This window comes from Piliocolobus tephrosceles, chromosome 15 (genome assembly GCF_002776525.5).
Source record: "Piliocolobus tephrosceles isolate RC106 chromosome 15, ASM277652v3, whole genome shotgun sequence".
Lineage (NCBI taxonomy): Eukaryota > Metazoa > Chordata > Mammalia > Primates > Cercopithecidae > Piliocolobus > Piliocolobus tephrosceles.
In genome coordinates this window covers 63460938-63483830 of record NC_045448.1, presented here as the reverse complement: position 1 = coordinate 63483830, position 22893 = coordinate 63460938, and the positions used below count along the sequence as shown (strand labels likewise).

The 22893-nt window shown below is 34.8% G+C and overlaps 1 protein-coding gene across 9 annotated transcripts in view; it reads right to left on the bottom strand.

Moving 5' to 3' along the window:
* Positions 1 to 22893, bottom strand: part of EHBP1 (EH domain binding protein 1) — a 336323-nt gene that overhangs the window by 88115 nt on the left and 225315 nt on the right. For all 9 annotated transcript variants that reach the window (XM_026447739.1, XM_026447738.1, XM_026447742.1 and 6 more), the window contains 4 exons: positions 15393 to 15571; positions 14431 to 14479; positions 9113 to 10015; positions 2449 to 2592 (listed from right to left, as the gene is read on the bottom strand). In XM_026447739.1, coding sequence (XP_026303524.1) covers positions 2449 to 2592; positions 9113 to 10015; positions 14431 to 14479; positions 15393 to 15571 — 1275 coding nt within the window. The remainder of the gene's footprint in view (positions 1 to 2448; positions 2593 to 9112; positions 10016 to 14430; positions 14480 to 15392; positions 15572 to 22893) is intronic.

Below are 22893 nucleotides of genomic sequence, written 5' to 3'. Positions count from 1 at the left end.
CAGGGTCCTGTTCCTTTGTATTGCTGGCGTAATATTATATCGTATGGCTATATCAGGATGTGTTTATTCACTTGTCTGGTGATGGACATTTAAATTTTGCCCTGTTTCTGGGTACTACAAACAAAACTGCTCTGAAATTTTGCATAAAATTCTTCGAATAACCATGTGTTTTTAGTTTTTTTTAGTTATATACCTTAAAATGGAATTGCTGGGGTCATGTAAGTGTATGTTTAGCTTCATAAGCAATGGCCTGTTTTTCAAGATGGTTGTACCATTTCACATTCCTACTGGCAAAATGTGAGAGTTCTAGTTGCTCCAGATTCCTCCCACACTTGTTACTGTCAGTCTTTTAAATTTTAGCCATTCTCATAGTGGTATCTCACTGTGACTTTGAGTTTCATATGCTTGATAACTAATGATACTAAAGGTATTTCTTATGAGCTTGTTGGCCATTTGTGTACCTGACTGAAATATAATTTATTTTCAAATATTAATTTTATGTCCAGTAATCTTGTAATTTTGGGAGAATTTTCCATGTACAAATCATATTTCTGGTGAATAATGGTAATTTTATTGGTCGCTTTTCATATGTTATATCTTTTTATTTCTTTTTCTTGTCTTAGGTTCCCCATTATGATATTGAACAGAAGTGATAGTAGAATTGCCTGTCTTTTAATCTGCTACAAATGGAAAGCTTTCAATATTTCACAATTAAGTATGTTTGCTATAGGCTTTTTATACATACATTTTAGCAGATTAATAAAGTAATAAAGTTCCTTTCTATCCCTAGAGGCTAAGAAATGTGGTTCTTCTCTATGGATCATGAATAGATGTTGGTATTTTTCCAACCTTTTTCTATATCTGCTTAATTTTTCTTTATTCTGTTAATGTTGTCAATTACATTGCCTGAGTTTTGAAAAATTAAACAATCTTGCGTTCCTAGAATAAATTCAAATTGACCATGGTAGGTTAACTTTTTAAAACATTTCTGGGTTGAATTTGTTAGTATTTTCTACAGGATTTTTACATCTATGTTCATAACTGAAATTTGCCATTAATTTTCCTTTCTTACAATAAACTTAGAGTGATTTTGTTATAAAGAAAAGCTAGATCATAAGAATGCCACATATTTATGGCTTATTCCACTGGGACACTTGTTCTTGGAAGTCAGCCACCATGCTATGAGGAAGCCCACACTAGAGAAGTAAAGAGACCATATGGAGAGGCCACATGTAGGTGTTCCAACTGACAGTCTGGCAGAGGTATTATTAGCTGAAAGCCAGCCCCAGACGTCATGGAACATAAACAAGCCACTACCTCTGTGTCCTATCTGAATTCTTAACTCACAGAATCTATTAACCTAATCAGATGGTTGTTTTTTGCCAGTAAGTTCTGCTGTGTGTGTGTGTGTGTGTGTGTGTGTGTGTGTTTCTGTAAGTAGAGATGGGGTGTCACTATTGCCTAGGCTGGTCTCAAACTCCTGGACTCAAGTGATCCTCCCACCTCAGCCTCTCAAAGTGTTGGGTAGGGGCGTGAGTCACCGTGCCGAGCCCTGCAGTTGCTTTTAATGCAACAATAGATAACTTGAAAGAGGAAGGGTGGGAAAATATCTTGGGACTGTTCAAAGCACAGTCTCATAAGCAATAGGGTACTTCTTTGGGTAAACGTGAAACAAATGCAACAAGGTGACCAACCTGGCATGTAGCTACCTAGCTATATGGCACACGGCTGCTCTTTCTGGGAAAAACTACTAACACATGATGGTGCTATGGTGAGACTGTCAGTTTTCTGATTCATGAAGATGTTTGTGTCCTAAATTTTAAGGGCTCCTATTATTATACGTTCATTATTATCTGTGAAGCACTACACAAAAATATGTACAAAAATGTGGTTTAATACAAAGATGGCAGTATGTGATACGAAAGTGGCCTGACTCTGGAATCCAATAAGGCTCAGGTTCAAACCCTGGATTCACGGTTTACTGACTCTGTGACCTTGTACAGGTTACCTTGCCTACTGGCCTCAGTCTCCATGGCGTTAAATAAAATAAAAATTATTGCTCCTGAAATACTTAGTAGGTATTCAATAAATAATAGACATCATTATTATATTCTAACATTTCCAATAAAATTAACCTCCATTGACAAAATACAATCTTAGAGTACAACTACAGTTATAAAATATAAACTAACAACAGATTATTCATGCATATGTGGAAATTATATTCCCAGATCTTACTTTTCCTCATCACTAACACTGCTTTGTAGGAATAATGACCAAATGGTCCTACAAGTATGAATTTATCTTTATCAGTTCAGTAAGTGCACTAAGTATTTACAATGTACAGTCTGTAGAAAAATAACATAGCAAAAATATAAGCAAATTACTTCCCTCCTCCCCATGATTACAATGAACAACTTATGGTCTTTTTTAACCAATGCTCCTCACATCACTTAGCTGCCTGTTGCAGAATGGGGTGGCTGCGTTGGTATTGTGCTTATTCCCCGCCTTTAGGGCTGCATCTCTTCTCGCTTGCTCAAGCAGAACTCTTGCTCTTTCCTTAAGTTCTTCTTGTCTAGATAACATTCGATGCTTAAAAGCAAAGATACAGAATTAGAAGCCAAAAAAAGAACTGGTAATCTACATTTATAAACTAATGAAAGGTTAGACAATCTGCTGAAATAATAGAGATCATGAATAAGATTGTAGCTTCATGAGATTACCTATAGAGAATGTTAATGTTGACTAGAAACCATGGAATGAATATATAAATCTTGATATGAGGGAGATACATCTTTAGTGTCTAAAACTGGATTAAATTTAATTATAATTTTATTAGAATATATTCTCGTTAGGTATAAGGCTAATATATATTCTATATATTCTATTTGCTCATAAACACAGTATAATCTGACAAAGACTTTTTTAAAGTTCAGAGTTTCATTTTCAGTCTTATAGAATTGATAACAACATGTCTTCCAAATTTGAACGTTGATAAATATTAAATATCTGTGGCAATAATCCTTTAAATTCTTGAGAATGTTTATAGAAAATTCAAAGTTATTATATTTCATTAAAAAAAGTAAAACTAGTCTTCTCCATTGCTCACTATCCTTATAACAAAACAACTGAAAATATTATAATTGAAAAAGTATTCTCCTGGATTAATCTGTAATTTTACAATATAATTTTGGAGAACAACAGATATCGTCCATCAACAGAGATCAGTTCTTAAATACATTAACCAAAAGCACAAATATTCATACTCCTTATAGTCCAAATTCCTTTTTTTTCTACTAAGTAACCAACTTCTGGCTTTAGATGTCTATTACTATTATCTGACACTTAATTTCTTTTAATTCCCTTTCATTGCATAGTTTTGGTTCAATCATAAGTATCACTGTCAAGGAAAATAAAATAAGTATAGCTATTACTTTATTTCATATTACGTGAAACCATCTTTTTAAAGATTAGTTCAGCATTTTGGGTTTCTTTGTGGTCTTTATATTTTACTGTACCTATTTTTAGAGCTTTTTTTCTATAATCTTAAAGAAGAAAAGATTTTTCTTAAAGTGTACAATTCAGTGCTTTTTAGTATTTCATAAAGTTATGAACTATCACCACTACCTAATTCCAGGACATTTTCATCACCCAAGATTTTTAAGAGGATTAAACAAAAATTCTTAACAGATACAAATAAAATGTATAAGTGATAATGATAAGTCTAAGTTCATGTTGAATAGGACACAATAAAGTTTAGTTACAATATCAACAGTGTCTCAAAAACAGACAAAATTAATTAAATGAACACTGAATTTTCAGTCAAGACATCAGGCTGTTAATCCCTCTTCCAGTAATAATAAGCAATGTAACATTGAGCAGGTCAGTTAAAAACGTACTGCATTCCATTACATGATGTGGAGTCAGACAGACCTGGGTTCAAATATCAGTTCCACCACTTAATTATGGGCAAGTTAATTCATCTAAGCCTCAGTTTCTTAGTTTATAAAATAAGGATAGAAATAGACCAACTCTCAGAAGGATAGGGCAAAGATTAAATAATAGCATAATGTACTGAGCACTGGTGCATGGCAAGCACTGAATAAACGTTTAAGTATTTGTTTTAATCCCTCGATTTCTTAATCTTTGAAATGAGAGATCATCTTTGAGATTCCACCAGCTCTGAATTCTGTGATTTTATAGTCTTTTGGTGATTCCAAACAGCTACAAAGACAGTGAAAAAATGTTTTGGTCTTAAGAACAAAATCAAATCACCAAAAGACTATAAAATCACCAATTGTGTTTAAGAGCACAAAAACACAATTAAAAAAAAAAATTTCCTGGCTAGAAATGCAATTCACTACAGAGATTTCAGAAAATAAATACAAGTTAAAAAGAAGATAAATAAAAATTAGTAGTAGTCCTGGTACCCAGAGATAATAACTGTAGAATCATGCTTTTTTTTTTCTTCACTTATTGTATTTTGAGCATTTTCTTATGGTGTTAAATTTTTTTTAAACATAATTTTAAAATTATTTTATTATTTTACTTTTTTGAGACAGGGTCTCACTCTGTCACCCAGACTGGAGTTCAATGGCACAATCACGGTTTACTGCAGCCTTGACCTCTCAGGCTCAAGCAATCCTCTCGCTTCAACCTCCCAAATTACTGGGATTACAGGTAAGCCACCATGCCCAGCCTAAAACATGATTTTTAATTGGCTACCTAACATTACATTGTATAGACGCATCATACGTTAGTTAACTTGTCTTATTTTGCTGAACATTTAGGTTGCACACAATCTTTTACTGTCATAAATAATGCTTTTATGAATATCTTTAGAGGTACATTTTTATTATACAATTCTTTTTTTTTTTTTTTTTCTGAGATGGCGTTTCGCTCTTGTTGCCCAGGCCGGAGTACAATGGCGCCAGCTCAGCTCAACACAACCTCCGCCTCCCAGGTTCAAGCAATTCTCCTGCCTCAGCCTCCCAAGTAGCTGGGATTACAGGCATGTGCCACCACCCTGGCTACTTTTGTATTTTTAGTAGAGACGGGGTTTCTCCATGTAGTCAGGCTGGTCTTGAACTGACCTCAGGTGATCCGCCTGCCTCGGCCTCCCAAAGTGCTGGGATTACAGGCGTGAGCCACGGCGCCCGGCCATATTATACAATTCTAATTATTTCCTTATGAAAAATTCCTGAAAGTAGGATCTAATGAGATAAAGACATCAAGTGGAGAAGCACAGACTTTGAAGACAAGGTTGCTTTTGAATTCAAACTTTAACATTTATCATATAACCTTAAGTAACTCTGCAAACCCCAGATTTCCCATATATAATATAGAATTTGACTACTTACCTTATGGGTTGTAAAGTTTAAGAGATATGTGTAAGATAGATAACTGTCATCACATGTATTAGGCACCCAAATGGACAACATTATGACTTTGTTAAGTATACAAAGTCATATTAAAGTTACTAAATTTCCTCTAATCCAATGGTTTTAATTGTAAGAATTACTATTATTTTATGAACTACTAAGAACAAACGTTGTCAATTAAACTCTAATATACTATCTATTATAAATAATATATTGATTGAGAAGTTAAAATGTAAAAAGATGTGTATCTGAGAATTGAAATACTGTGTACAAAAGGGAAACAGATTTTTTTTTTTTTTTTTTTTTTTGAGACGGAGTCTCGCTCTGTCGCCCGGGCTGGAGTGCAGTGGCCGGACCTCAGCTCACTGCAAGCTCCGCCTCCCAGGTTTACGCCATTCTCCTGCCTCAGCCTCCCGAGTAGCTGGGACCACAGGCGCCTGCCACCTCTCCCGGCTAGTTTTTTGTATTTTTTAGTAGAGACGGGGTTTCACCGTGTTAGCCAGGATGGTCTCGATCTCCTGACCTCGTGATCCGCCCGTCTCGGCCTCCCAAAGTGCTGGGATTACAGGCTTGAGCCACCACGCCCGGCCTTGGAAACAGATTTTTAATTGTCCAAAATTCAGTTGCTATATACAATTTTAAAAGCCTACCAAATGTCAGCACCTATATTACAGTGTTTATTGTTAGACATTACTTTTGCCAATCCAGTGTCAATAAAAACCTTTAAACTTATCCTAAGCAAAATTCTGAATAAGTCAGTGGCCAAAGAGAAAATATATATGGAGCTATGAATAGACGTTGCTTCTATCATCCAGCACACTTTAATCATCTGAATAGAATCACAGAATGATAGTTTCACAGCTAAAGGGGTTCTTAAAGATTACTTCATTTAACATACATGGAAAATAAGATTGAGAGAGGCTAAATAGCTAGTTAACATGTCACACTACTAATTTATTGGGAGAGCCAAAACAAGAATCCAGGCTTACTGATTCCCAGTCCAGGGTATTTTAACATTTTAAATATCAATCAATTTCTAGTTTTAACTAAACATATTTGCCTTAAAAATCTGGTTTTTCAGAAAAATCTGGCCAGGTGTGGTGGCTCACGTCTGTAATCCCAGCACTTTGGGAGAGTGAAGCAGGAGGATTACCCAAGGTCAGGAGTTCGAGACCAGCCTGGCCAACATGGTGAAACCCCATCTCTACTAAAAATACAAAAATTAACTGGGCATGGTGGTACACACCCGTAGTCTCAGCTACTCGGGAGGCTGAGGCAGGAGAATCACTTGAACCCAGGAGGCGAAGGTAAGATCACACCACTGCACTCTAGCCTGGGTGACAGGGTGAGACTCCATTACCCCACAAAAAAAACAAAATAAAAATCTGTATTGAATATTACAAGTTAGGGTCATCAGGTTCTTGCAATTGTCAATCACTAGACGTTTATTGATTATCTACTATGTGTGGACGTTATGCTGTCCTGAAAGCTTTCAGAGAGATTTAGCTACTTAGGACTTTTGATTTGAGGTTTATGATTAGGAGAACAGGGGCTTGCTTTGACAGCTATTACACTTCTTTAATCCTAATATGTAAATTCTTTCTTGACACCTCTGAAACCTTATAAATGGCAGAATCTTACACTCTCTGTCATTCAGGTGGCAGTCAAGACATGGTTGTCTATCTATATATATATTGTTTGATATTTCTGTTGGCATGATGACAATTCCTTGATGTTTCAGTCAACACCACTTGAGGACTATGTGGGAAAGAAACATAACTCCAGATTACTGTCTAAAAATCTTCTGTTGAGACCTTCTGGTAAAGCCAAGACAGTGCTATTATCAATGAGTATACTGACCTGGAAGAAAATCCCAGAGACAATTGTGGAGAAATGCTATAAATTCAGAGGTTCAGACCAGACATGGTGGCTCACACCTGTAATCTCAGCATTTTGGGAGGCCGAGGTGGGTGGATCACCTGAGGTCAGGAGTTTGAGACCAGCCTGGCCAACATGGAGAAACCCCGTCTCTACTAAAAATACAAAAGTAGCCGGGTGTGGTGGCGCATGCCTGTAATCCCAGCTTCTTGGGAGGCTGAGGCAGGAGAATTGCTTGAACCTGGGAGGCAGAGGTTGCGGTGAGCCAAGATGGTGCCATTGCACTCCAGCCCGGGCAACAAGAGCAAAACTCTGTTTCAAAAAAAAAAAAAATCAGAAGTTCTCCAATTTTTTGGTCTCAAAATCCCCATATATTCTTAAAAATTATTGAGGATCCCAAAAAACTCTTGCTTATATAGATTATATCTATTGACATTTGTCATTTTTGATATTAAAACTGATAATTTAAAAATACTTATTTTTTTCATTTAGAAGTAGCCACAATTAACTCATTAGATGTTAACACATTTTAATAGAAAATAATTACTTTAGAAACAAAAATTGAGAAGGATGGCATTATTTTACATATTTTATAAATCTCAATATAAAAGAAAGCAGCTGAATTCCTATATCTACTTTTATATTCAATCTGTTGAGATATCACAAATCATGTAACTTTCAGAAAATGCCATTATACTCTTGTGAGAGAATGAGTGTGATGAAGGCAAACAATGCCCTAGTATTATTATGAAAATAGCTTTAACTTCGGGTGTTCTCGGAGAGGGACTTGGAGAACTTCAGAGGCCCCCAAATCTGGCTTTGAGAACCATGTACTGTAACAATGCTTTTGATGGCACAGACGATAACTGTGCAGAAAAAAAAAAAAAGGGAATACCAACAACTCTAAATCAAAAAGTGATTCAGAAGAGTTGGATTCTAAATGTGAAAAACTTTTAGGAATACCTTAATCAATTTATTTTGCCTAAAATTTCCTCCTTATGTATACATAAGAGTGTTAATATGATCAAATTATGCCTGAATAAGTCTAAAAGAGCTCTTTCAATAGATATAAAAATTCTGAGTGACAGGAAAACCAGGTATCATAATTTTATTGACAATGTTGTTGTTTTTTGTTGTGGTACATAAAATAATAGTATATCTTATAACTGAATGTATCAGAGATACAAGTAAAAACAGTAAACTATTAATATCATCAGTAAGAGAAAGGTTAAAACTGTACAATATTCCCTTCATGAGGAGAAATTTGGATGCTGCTGGGATATTTAACCACAAATAATGATGGGACTAAATAAACCAATTAAAATACCTAAGGAAAACGCTTTAAATGGGAAATATTTAATTTGGCATTATACATTTTTATAATGATGTTCTTATTAAATGGAATATTGAAACAACTTTGACTTATTTTATAGAATATTGTTTTTATAAGTAATATTTTTATTTGAAAAGTTGACATTCTTTATCCTTCAATTTTTTTTTCATAGCCTTATTACACAATATCCTTCAATGTTGAAATTGGGAATTGTAGGCTTAAAATATTATATCATAAATCTTAAATATAAAGCAGGTATATTTCAGGTTTTTCTTTTCTTGAGACAGGGACTTGCTATGTTACCCAGGCTGGTTTCAAACTCCTAGGCCAAAGCAAACCTCTTTCCTCAGCCTCCCAAGTAGTGGGGACTTTGGCGCACACTACTGGATGCCTCAGGAATTTTTACAATAGACATTACACTTCACCTTTAATCATTTGTAACATCTATGAATGCAAAAAGAAACAAAAACAGAGAATAACTAATTACTAAATATAGTATTCAGCATTCTAATTCACTTACCTGGACTATTTTTGATGAATGATCTGCATGATTTAAAGTGGTTCTATCAGCATCTGGATCAGACTCCGTCTGCCTCAGGGAAGCATGCTTTTTCTTTGCAAGGTCTAGATCTCTACTATATGAGTATCCAAGTTTAGAAGTAGGAGATAAACTCGTTTTTTTGATAGGCGATTCTGGATCTGATCTGCATTCTAAGGATCTGGAATTCTCTAATTTTTCTTTCTCCAAGTTACTACTGATGTCTAGAGTTTGAAGCTTTTGTTCATCTGTCTCCTCACAAATAAAGGGTGGAGACATATCCTTCTTCTTATCACTAACATGTAAGTCACTCAATTCTAAAGTCTCAGCTTTCAATAGTCTCTTTTTGCCTAACAAAACCTGTGCTTGGGTTGAATCTGTACTGGAACATATTCCAGGGTCATCAGATCCTGAAGTCCTTCCAGAGCTCTGCTGAGACTTCTGGGGTTCTGTGTCACTTTTAGTCCTGCGACAGTAAGGGGAGGCTGTGCTTGGACTAAGGTGATCATCAGGAGTTTGATGCTCACTTTCTGACTCTCCAACCCCGCTATCATTAACGAATACAGAGTCATCCTGTGATAAGAAGTCTACTGCTCCGCTGATGGGCTGTTGTAGTTCAGGCTCCCGCTTCAGATCACTAAGCTCTGCGTAGAATTTTTCTTGATCAACAGAACTGTTTGTATCTGTTTCGTAGTTTCCAACTTTATATGTGCTTTTACTGCTGTTTTCCTCTATCTGAACGACATTTAGCTCTTGGCCACTGAAATGTGCCCTTATTTGATAGAGATAAGTCATAACAGTCAGTTTATCAGGAATTGCTAATAATACCATATCAGAAGGTTCCAATAATCGGGAAATTCCTATGCTGGCAAATCCATCGTATGCCTTCAAAGGAAGGAAAAACAAAAGATATGTTGAACAGTTCACATAATTCATACATTTTAAAAACAGCCCATTTTTAATTGTTGTTGTTGTTATTGGAGGGTACATGTTATCGACATTATGGCACATGAAAATAACAAGTTTCCAAAAGTCAAACGTGTAAAAGTGGGGGGAGAGGCAAGAGAAAAAAGTGTAATAAATAAGAATTAAAATATTTTTTCCAATAAAGGAAATAAGCAAAAATGAGAGTTAAATTTTTTAAAACTCTGAGAATGGATAAGATAAGGAACTAAAGTATAAAGAAACATTAGACTAATCCATATTGAGCTTTATCATTTCTATCAACCTCTCTTTTCCACGGTCATGTAATTGCAGTGATTTGTGAAGAAAAGCACAGATAGATAAGTCAAAAGAACTAACTACTAGATTACCTGATATAAAATACAAATAAATGCAATTTAAGCGTAGAAACAGAAACATTTTCTAAATGCTCAATTAAGACTGATTTTCATAATGAAAAGAGTGACTTCATTTTAATTCATTCATTTTGGAAAGAATGAAATGTTCTGAGTACTACAATCTAGTTGAGAATGTAAGGCTGCATTGTATTATTTTTGTTAGCCTTTAAATGACTATGGCACATCAGGTTTTTCTAGTTTTGAATAATCAAAGCTGTTTCTCAATTTACAATTAATTATTACTATCCTGAACTAACCCTTGAAAACAGCATTGTGTTGCTAGGAAGCATTAGAAGTATGGCTAAAGGTTTAGATATACTCTCAGAGAAAGAAAGAACCCTCTAGATATATTCTTGCTCTGATATGTAAAATGTTTACCCTTTTTAGGAACCTAGGATCATAATTCAAATTTTTTCTTAAAAGACATGTTAGGAAATTATGTAACAATTCAGAAGGAATCAGTCTTCTGCACTTACTTGTTAAAGTACATTTCTACGTTTGAATTTAATCTTTGTCTCATATTCTTGTAGTTTAACAAACATTAAGGAACAAGTAAGAAAGAAAATGAAAAATAAATTGTGATATTAAAACCTCTTCAATTTTCACAGCACTAGGCTTCATAATATAGGTACCTCAAAATATTTACTAGAGAGAATGACTCAGTTGGCGTGCATGTATAGGCCTGTTTGTTATTTTACATGTTTTAGGAAAATTGAAGTCATTTTCCTTTTCATGTGTCTTGACAACTTGACTGACAGGCATCAATAGCAGGCCATCAGGGAAAGCACCACAGGCAGTATTCTAAACATTCCCAAATTATCTAAAAACACTGACATATTGGTTAAGATCAGATGTCACAGGAAAATGCCTTTTTTTATTCAGCACTTTTTACAGACCCGGGAAAATGATTAGCTTCCTTGTGGGGACACTCCTGCTGGTGTTTTGCTTCATGTAGCAATTCATTTTATATACACTAATTACACTAAAAAAAAAAATTAAAAACAAACTAGGTTTCTTGTAAGCAAGGTTTACGCTTTATAAAGTACTTTTCCCAAAGGTTAATCTCTTCTGCCCTGGTCAACTACCTACTGTTTTTTACCTGTTTGTGTGTGGTGAAAAAAGAGGTCTTTCTAAGAAAATTATCTTATTCATTCCTACATGTTATTAAATTGGTAAGGAGGAGTTACTGCCAGTTATGTTATGCATCTGTATGCAATTTAAGACACAGGCATTGTTTTCCTATGGTGCTTTAAGTTCATTCAGGGGCACATGGGGTTATTGGGAAGAACTGTGTGAAGCTAGAAGTACTCAATGTAGATATCAGGTAAGAAGCAGCAAATGATGAAAGGAAAGACTATGTAAAAACAATTATTTATTGAATAATACAATGAATAGAATCATCAAAGATAAAGCCTTTCAAAAGCCATGATTGTCTGTACTGGAAGATCTAACTGAAAAAAATTTTTAATGGGATGGTCTTCTGTATGGAGTAATATGTAAATCCAAAGTATGCTTACCATTACTAAGTTAATGAAAAGCTAATGTAAAGAAGTGTGACTTAAGCCTTAATGAGATTCCCCATATTCTTCACACATTTATAACGAGGTAAAATCAACAATATTTTCTTTTCAAAATTTTGAACAGTAAGTTGAAACATCCACTTTAAAAAATGGTTTATTTTATAATGCTCATGTCTGTATTTAAATGGCTTAGCATTTTGTTCAAATGTAAGAAAATGGAGGTAAAGCACTGCCATACCCAAAGATATAATTTAATTGTAATTAATGAAAAAGAAGCATTTCACTTTAATAGACACAGGCTCTCCAAAATTATACAAGAAATAATTCGTGAGAACAATTTACTTTGTAACATGCCCATCCGAAGGGTGATTTCTGTAAGAAAACTATACTGATTTTTAAAGATTATCTTTTTTTGGTGGCATATTTCAATAGAAACTGCCAGGTTTTTATTGCTCTACGGCCAGCATTATGCATTTGTGAAAAAACAAGCATTTTTGATTGTTTGTTTGTTTTTGGACACAGGGTCTTGCTCTGTCAACCAGGCTAGAGAGCAGTGGCGTGATCCTAGCTCACTGCAGCCTTGGGCTCCTGGGCTCCAGCGATTCTCCCACCTCATTCTCCCAAGTAGCTGGGACTACAGGTGCATGCCACCATGCTGAGCTAACACTTTCATTTTTTGTAGAGATGGGGTCTTGCTACATTCCCCAGGCTGAAGAAACAAAACCTTTTTGATGGCAATGCACATTTTTGGTTTCAGAGAGCAAGACAAGTGAAAAATTGTTTTGATTTAAAGACTTGTTAATTGAACTTCTATCAAGGTTCCAAGACTTTGTATCACCAGTCATTTTAATTATTTAATTTAAAGTATGGTAAAAACTTTAGACCAGAGGCTATTAACCACTTTGTCTCATGAACCCTTTTGGCAATGCGTCCCTTCTCAGAATAATGTTTTTACATGGATAAAACATATAGAATCACAAAAGAAACCAATTATACTGAAAAATACACCTATGAAAGTATTACTTAAAATGAATTTGGGAAGTAGTAACATATGTGCTTTTTATGACTGCACTAATTAATTTGAAGAAGTTATAAGCTTAAAAGGTATTTGCAGATATCTGCAGCAACAACTATAGCATGACATGAAAATATCGAAAATATCTGTGATTTCTAAAGGTGACAAAGTTTCAGCCATGGCTAACACTATGGTGGTTTATTGCCTAAATTCATAGTTAAAGGAAATGCTAAATTTCAGTTGAGGAATTATGAAAGTAAAATATATTTTTTCCCTCAACCATGTTCAAGAAAGAACACCCTGATTTCTACCCACAGATCACAGGTTAAGAACTCCTGTTCTAAGACAATAATAAATTTCATTAATTTTTCAGTTGACGAATTCAATTCAGTAGAAAAAACATTCAGTGCCTACTGTGTGCTGAGTTAGGTGCTTCCCTCCTTGCACACAGAACACACATACTGTGTGCTGGGGTAAACAGATAAGTCAGCCTGTGGCCACAGTTAGCCGGTCCAGGGCTCCAGCAACTCAGCCTTACATAGATGCCCTGAAGGCTGAAAGGATGGATATCCCCTTGCCCCATACCAGTTGGGAAGCTCTGATCTCAATACATTGATTAATTATGTGGGAAGATACAGTCATGTGTTGCTTAACAATGGGGATATGTGCTGAGAAATGCACTGTCAGGCGATTTTGTTGTTGTGTAAACAGCACAGTGGGTACTTACACAAACCTAGATGGTACAGCCTACTACATACCTAGGCTACGCAGTATAGCTTATTGCTCCTAAGCTACAAAACTGCACAGCATATTCCTATACTGAATAGTGTAGGTAACTGTAACACAATGGTAAGTATTTGTTCATCTGAACATAGAAAAGGTACAGTAAAAATAAAGTATTATAATCTTACGGTACATCACCATCTATGTGGTCTGTTTTTGGCCAAAACGTTGTTACGCAGCGCATAATTGTATATGGTTTAGCAGAAAATGAAAAGAACCAAGGTTTGTATCTTTTTGCTTCTCAGAACCTAAGTATTCTCTCTTGCTTGCCCATTAGGCTCTTCTTCTCATCCCCAACCAACATATTTTTCTAAACTTACATAACAGCTATGGCATAACAGTTTTGGGTGCATTTTTAAAAAGCCAAATCTTAGAATAAAAGCACTATGCTTTAACAAATATTCAACAGTTAAAAAGATAATTTGCATATTATAATATGATGCCAACCTGGCACTTATAGTCTTTAAAAGTTCATGATAAACCAGAGTAAACCATGTATCCTAATGTACTGCAGTAAGCAGACAACACTCTGTGAGTTGTAGTTATGACCTCATAAAACTGCCTCACTTTCTCCAAATTAATAAAGACCTGCAGAGAAGCCAAAATGGAAACTATGTATTTTTCTTGCGCATCAATTCTTACCTTTTTGTTGTTCTCTTTAATATCTTGAGGATTCAGAGACTTGTAGTCACTGAGGGAGAAAAAAGCACAGTGGGTACATACTGTATTTGATAAAAACAGTTGTTTTTAAAACAAACTGAATCTAAAAATTTGACATTCAATAATACTAAAGAGTAACTAGCAATTTCACAGCAATTCAATCAACAAAACTAATAGTGTGGAAAATTAAGGAAATAAATAAATAAATGAATAAAAACAATGATTACACGTTTCACTGCCTGAAGCTTTCCATCTAAAAGAGATGTTAAGGCAGGGGACCAAAGACTACCCTTGACAACCAAATTTACCATGAGGTAATCCCTTGTTGTCAATGTAAAGAATTACAGGCTTATTTGTCTCATCTCATTTTAACACTAACACAGTTTTCATAATAATTTGAAGTCAGTTCTTTGAGATTAAGGAGAAAAACCATTTTCTTTCTTTTTTTTTTTTTGAGACAGAGTTTTGCTCTTGTTGCCCAGGCTGGAGTGCAATGGCACGATCTTGGCTCACCGAAACCTCCGCCTCCCAGGTTCAAGAGATTCTCCTGCCTCAGCCTCCCGAATAGCTGGGATTACAGGCATGCACCACTACGCCTGGCTAATTTTGTATTTTTAGTAGAGACAGGGTTTCTCCATGTCAGTCAGGCTGGTCTCGAACTCCTGACCTCAGGTGATCCCCCCGCCTTGGCCTCCCAAAGTGCTGAGATTACAGGTGTGAGCCACCACGTCCAGCCACCATTTTCTTTAAAAAGAGAAAAGAGTGTTTTTAGGTATGAAAAAGGAAAAGCTTTCTGACATACATCTCTCGAAGGCAAGAGGTGGGGGTAATAAAACAAATACAAATTATTTCAGGACATGTGCTAAGAAATTATTTTACGTTCTTTTAAAAAATATCTATTATGTACAAAATATTCATAGGGAATGGAAAATGTTTCTACTTACATTAAATCTGGTCTAAAGTGGTGTAATATTGCACAAAAAGATAAACCATTTCTCCACGATGTAGTAAAATTGGTGATTTTTACTCCTCGATAGTTCTTTGTAACTTCTTTACACCATACAAGCAAAGACTGACTAGCATTTGGCTTTCGCCCCAAAACAGGACTTGGTATAGGGCTTGGCTAAAAAAAAAATGAAAAGAGGAAAACATTAAAAGAATTTAATGGAAGATGAAAATTAACATTAATTGACCTAATCAGATCATTTGAACACTTTGATGTCAGTTTAGATCCTTCACAACTGTAAATTCACGACAACTGCAACCTCCAAGAGGGAGACATAAATCTTAAATTATCTCCAGTTTTAGCCCTTGGCATTTGCCTGACAAAGATGTAGATATGCAAGATTTTAAACTTATACATAAGAACAGGCCAGGAGCTTTACTGATGGAAACATGATGTTAAAGTTTTGAAATACTTAAGGCTAAATACCTATGTAACTCGCACACCCTCAAAATTTCCCCCAAATGCAATCATGTACAAATATGGTTCCTTTTTGACTAGGTTAAAAATAATGTATTTCAAGGTCCAAATGTAACACAAATTTCTAGTAGTGGAGAGATGAAAATTATCATTAGTTTTAAAAATACACTACTCATATATGCATTTTAAGTAAACAGCACAATGATAACCATATTCAAACATGCTTCTTGTATAAATTTAATGATGGCAAAACAGTTTTAGAGTTATTAGCAACAGGTGTTGGTGGCAACAGCACACAACAGTATGTATTTTGGATATGCTCAAAATATTTTCTAATTATCACTGAGAGCTACTTTTGAACACTAGGTGACTTAGTAGTGTGTGTGTTTTAAATCATAAGTATATACTTTTACCCTTGTTCATATACTTAAAACATCAATAATAACAACAAACCTAAGACTCTATAATAACAATTTTATTCTAAACTTTTACTATTATTAAAACCATGTCATTTTCTTTTACTGAATAACAACTGCATTTTGTGATGGTAACCTTATAGGCTAGTACAATTGGAAACTACAAAGAAAACTGTTAAATGTTTCTGGACTTTAAATCTTGCTATTAATTAAAAGTGCTAGCTATTATAAGAAAACTTACATATTAAATAGAGGTCCTCTAAAGCAAAATGAAAAGAGAACAAGTATTTACTCCTAATATCATTTAAGTTTAAAAAGCAAAGCATTCTTACTACACCGCTTACTTAAGAAAGATCAATGATGCCCCCACTTGACAAAAGCATGTTAGTACCAAACAATTAAAATCATCAACCCCAAATAATTATGATTTATGCATTCACTGCTTCTGTGAGAAGACTACTAAGAAACACCACTAAAATAACTTCTCATTTTTTATTAACTGTCAGATTAACAAAATATTATGTAAACAACCATAAATCTAGCAAAGTACTGTTCCTTAAATGATCATCTCTACGAAGTCAATGCTGAAAAGCTCACAGGTCATAAAAATCAACAGTTTGGATCAATTCTACTTAATATAATGAAGTAGATAAAAGCAGAATCCCAATATACTAAATTTACTTTAGAAAAATAATAGTTAACTAGCAATCTAACATGTGTAAAAGTGAACTAATAAAAATCTTTTCATATAATGATCCACTGACTTTCAAATCCCTCTAGCCATTTAACCTGGGAGTAAAGTGAAGAGTGTTTTATGGATGAGTTAGGGGATCACTGAACTAGGTAGGCATAAACATTTTTTTCCTTACACTTTCTACTGTTTAAAGAATTGTCTTTATTAAATTGTTTTTCTATATCAAATTATATTATTAAGGTATTGATTCACTTCAAGCATGGGTAATACATACATGGGCCAGATAATCTGTAACTATCATTACACTGATTCATTTCAATTATCAGTAGCATGTCCATAGGTAATGTATAAATGACATTATCACTATATTATGATCTAGAATGGCTTTCTGTATGTAAGAACTAAAGAAAACATATTACATCATTATGATTATGACTGTATCTCTGTTTCTAAGAAGGCTCAATATGAAAAGGCTAGAAGAACTAAACCAAAATTTAAATTGGTTCTAATACAAAAGCCTTGTATTAAGGGATGCTTATTGTACTTCCAACAAAAAGAAGTCATGCGCAATTGAAGAAACTTTGATGAAATTACAACAAGCCCTATAAATGGTCATGGTGGTTTACAGAGAAAGAAAATCATAGAGCCATTGTTAAATGAAATCATCTACTCCAGAACTGATCTTTTACCTAATATTTTACAGAAAGCCATAAAGGAATTAACAATTAAATCATTTTGAAACCTTCAGTACATAATTGGATGAAACTGTTTGTTGTTACAGCTGGCTCTTGATTTTACAGTAGATGTGGCAGGTTACTTGACTTGTCTGTATCTCAGTTTCCTCATCTGTAAAGTGCAGATTATAATGGTACATATCTCATAGGGTTTAGTAACAAGATCTGCCTCACTCTCCCCATGTCCATTTCCTCTCTGATCTTAACTACTGCTCTCTCCCTTAAACACTCTGAACCATACTGACCTCTTAAGAAAAAAACAACTGATAATTTATTAAAATAGCTGATCTAAGCATCTGCAATGGTGACTTCAACCTCAACTCTTGGCTCAATACTGATCAAAGAAATCTATTTAACCATCTCAGAAGGACTGTGCAAGTCAATTAACTGTTTGCGCATGCTCTTCTGGGAGTGATTCCATGTCTTAGAACCTTTACCACAGCAGTTTTTCTTGTAGTGATTCTCAAAGTCTTGGTAGGCATCCCAACTGGTCCTTTCACTTTGAGATTCTTTTCCTTTGTGTCTCTGATCAAGTCAGCACACATGTTCTTAAGGGATTTTTATACTGCAGCTGGTTAGGGGAATTCTAATTCAGTGAATCACCACCTCTGGTTCCACCAGTGTTTAAACTCATGGCTGTAATACGGTTTCCTAACCTACGTGTTCCTTGGAGAGAGCAAACAGCCATGAGTCAGGAGTAGGAGCCAATGGACTGTAGCTCCATCATGCCTGAAACCATATCTTCCTCAAAATGGAATCATATTAATCTCTCTGTTGTTCCTTGCATATCGCAGACATGTTTCTACCTTGGGGCCTTTGCACAGATTGCTCCATTTGCTTGGTACTCTCTTAGATATCTGCATGGTTAACTCCAATGCAATCTTCTCCATTAGGCTTATTCTGACCATCCTACTTAATAATGCAATCTGGTCGGGCGTGGTGGTTCACACCTGTAATCCCAGCACTTTGGGAGGCCAAGGTGGGCAGATCATTAGGTCAGGAGTTCAAGATCGGCCTGGCCAGCAAGGTGAAACCCTGTCTGTACTAAAAATACAAAAAATTAGCTGGGCATGGTGGCACGTGTCTATAATCCCAGCTACTTGGGAGGCTGAGGCAGAAGAACTGCTTGAACCAGCAGGCAGGGGTTGCAGTGAGCCGAGATCGCGCCACTGTACTCCCGCCTGGGAGACAAAGTGAGACTCCATCTCAAAAAAAAAAGAAAAGAAAAAAAGCAATCCACCTCCATCACCCAGTCCCAATTCAGCACTCCTGAATCCACTTACCCTGCTCTATTTATTCCACGGACTTATCATCTTCTTAGAGTCCATATACTTTATTATGCTCACTGGTTATTATCTGTCTGCTCTCACTAAATAAGATGTCCATGAGAGCAAAAATGTTAGTTTGTTTTATTTATTAACCTAAATCAAATGCCCAGAACAGTGCCTGGTAGAGCATAGGTACTCAGTAAATACTGTTATATGAAAAAAATGCATGTAAAACACTTAGAACAATGTATGGCAAACAGTACCATTCAGTTAATATGAATTGCAATTATTACCACCACCAATGCATTATCAGCAGGAATTTCTATTTTTTGAGGCTCTTCTAGAAATTTCAAAGGCCATGAATTTCTTCAAGATCATAACATGTTTTTTCCTTTTCTTCTTTCTTTCTTTTTTTTCCCCCCAAACAAAGCTTTAACTAGAAAATAATCCTGACACCTAGATATTCTATGTGGAAAATATGGCACTTGCAATGCTTGGCAATATATCTATTTCTACAGGGTGGGTGAAAAAAGAAGCTCTAAATGACTTTGTAATTTGTTGCTTTCCAGAGAAAGAAAGACACAAAAATCTGTCCATAAAAGGTAGAAATACACTTGCAAATATAACGAATTTTAATGCATTATTTCTGTTTAATATAGATTACATGTTAAAGGTAATAAAGCTACCTAGTTATTCTTCCTAACAATGGCAATAGCTTTCTTTCAGAAAACCTAGTCAAATAACTTGCAAATTTTCTTAAATTTTAATAAGAAATGTCAGTTCTATTTTTTCTGCTCTATCCCTCTAACTATAGTTTCCTTCTCTTTTGCTGTCTGCCCTTCTTCCACGGATACAGCCACGTATTCCTCTAGGCATTGCTCTAAATAGTTTTCTACCACACTTTGAGCTGATTCATTCCCAGGATTCCAACTATTACTTCCATGCAGATGATTCCCAAATATTTATAGTTCAAACTATCTCAAGTTGACATTTCCAGTTGGCTGTCCTTTCTATCATACAAAATTCAAACTCAGTATGTTCAAAACCGTAATTATAATCTTTCTTTACAACCTGCTCATTTTCACTGTGTTTGCAAATGATACAGCTATTGTCCCAATTGTTTAGATTTTTAATGTCAGAATCACCTTTGAATTCTTCCTTCATATATCATCTCTTACCAGTTAATTTACAGGCAGTTTTGCTCATATTTTGTAAGGTTTTTATAATCTATCTCCTTTTGCCTATTGCGAAATCTTCCTAATAGGTCTTCCTTCTTCCAAATCCCCCCTGTAACCAACCCATGTCATAGCATCGGTCTTCTTAAAGCACAGCTTAAAGTCTCTAATGGCTCTCAAGAACATACAAAATGATGTCAAAATACTTCTAAGCACTGAATCCCAAATCTTTCTCAATGTATTTACTCTCTAGCATTACTCACCATCCTTTAAAATCCCTATGCTTTCCTGCCTAAACCCCAGGTCTCGCATCTCCACCCAGTCTTGGATCATACACATCATCACCTCCACATGAAATATCTTCTGTCCCAAGCACAACTGCTGCAATTCCACTCTATCTTCAAACCTTCAAGATTTAGTTCAAATGTCATCTCTTACACGAAATCTCCTCCCAATTCCCATTCAGTAGGAAGCCTTTTTCAGTGTTCCTTTGATTCTTTGTGTTCTTCCTGTAGCACTTAATAGATTTTCATTTTACTGTCATATATTCAGTTCTTCTCTCTACAAAAAGGCTTATTAATTTTTCATCAATTCATAAACTATATACTGAGCACCTATTATGTCCCACAAAGTTAAGACTTTTACACAGATAAGCTAATCTAATCCTCACAACTCCTTTGAGATAGCTATTCTTACTTCCAATTTACAGTTGGAGAAAGTGAAGTTACTCAGGAAGCAGAGGAGTTCCTATACCAAGGAGTTCCCACTCCAAAGCCTGTGCTTTTAAACAACATGCATTTCACATTTCAAGATAATACTGCTGTACGACTTCAGCAGAAGTTGTAAATTTTTCAATAATAACAAACGTCTCAGTCAACTTCTTATCGTCTTCAGAGGTTAGATCACTGGCCTCTGTATGTTTAATCAGCTGATTCAAAAAAAGCAATTAACCCAAACAATTTCAACTTCAAGAGTCTCTCTGTTAATAAACCTGTCCATTCTGTTTTATTTCAAATTACTGGCTATAACTAGAACAAGAGCTAATTAAATCCAGTGCAATGAGACATATACTAACATTGGGAAAGTTGTAGCACATTTTTGTCTCAACTACTAATTCTTGGACATTCTCCCCAGTTATTGCAAATCATGGTTGAGGGAACTTTGAATATATCTAAGCATTTGGTGAACCCAAAAACTAGCAACAGTGAGAATGAGAACACTTAGACTTATATTGGTCTTATTTTTTTTTTTTTCAAAGTGTTTTCATTTAAATCACTTCACTTTATTCTCATGGTAAAACTGAAGTTAGGCTTTGTTATTCTACTACTAGAAAGATTGTGCCATAATTAAAATTTTTTTTTAATCTTCTACAAAACATCAACCAACTCTCTCCAAGCCAAGACATGAAGAGACAGGAAAACTAGAAAGCAAGTGAAACTCTCTGCTGTTTTTATAATGGTAGTCTAGAAGAGTGAGTTGAGAGGTACAACGTTGCACTTTTGGTGGGCTCCCAAATAGCAATATGAGCCTCATCCCCTTCCCCCAAAAGTAGAAACAGTAAAATAAAAAGGTAAAAGCAAAAAATAATAACATAGTAACTAAGCATATAATAGAGAGGATCAGCAAAGCCAAAGCTGCTGCTTTGAAAAGACTAAGTAAATTAAACCTGTAGTGTGAGTGACCAAGAAAGAAAGAGTGAAGCAAATTCCTAGAAAAGTATAGCTTACTGCAATAGACACAAGAAGAAATAGAAAACCCAGAGAGTTCTATAACTGTTAAAGAAATTGAGTTTGAATTAAAAACCTTCCCACAAAGAATATTCCAGTTGGCTTCACTGATAAGTTCCACCAAACATTCATTCAAGGAAAAAGTATCTCTAATATTACGCAAATTATAGAAAACTGGAAAAATGAGATTACTCTCTATCTCATTTCATGGGCCTTTATACCAAAACTCAAAAGGCAAAGGCAAAATTAAAGAAAACTCTCATGAATATAGAGACAAAGTTTTAATGAAAATATTAGTAATTCATTAAAAAAGGATAACACATCTTGAACAAATTAGACTTATCCCAGGAGCACATACTTGGCTTATATCTATTGAGGTAATTTGACCAATTAACAGATTTGGAGGAAAGATATATAATATAATCATCTAAACAGATTCAGAAGAACATTTAATAAAATAATGTCCATTTATATTCTAAAAAATAGTCTGAGCAACCTGTAATATAGAATCTTCTTTAACTTGTTAAAAAGGCCACAGCAAATATTGCAAGGGTGAAATATTTGAGATTGAGCATCTGTCACCACTTTTGTTCAACATTGTCCCAGCTGGTACATTAAGGTCAGAAAAAGACATTAAGGTAAACATATTAAAAAAGAAACAAAATTGTAAAGCATTATTTACAAATAATATAATTGAGTATGTAGAACATCCACAAGAAATTACAACTTATTAGAGTTAATAAGAGAATTTAGCAAGGTGTTGGATACAAAATCAAGGTACAAAACCAACTGTATTCCTATAAACTAATAAAAACAGAAACTAAAAATTTGAAAACCATCCATACTGGCATAAAAATGTCAAGTACTTGGCACAAATCCAAAAACAATATACGACTGCTATAAAAAAAACTATCAAGATTTACTGCAAAAAAAGTAAAGAAAATCTAAAGAGATGGAGATCTATCTATCTATCTATCTATCTATCTATCTATCTATCTATCTATCTAT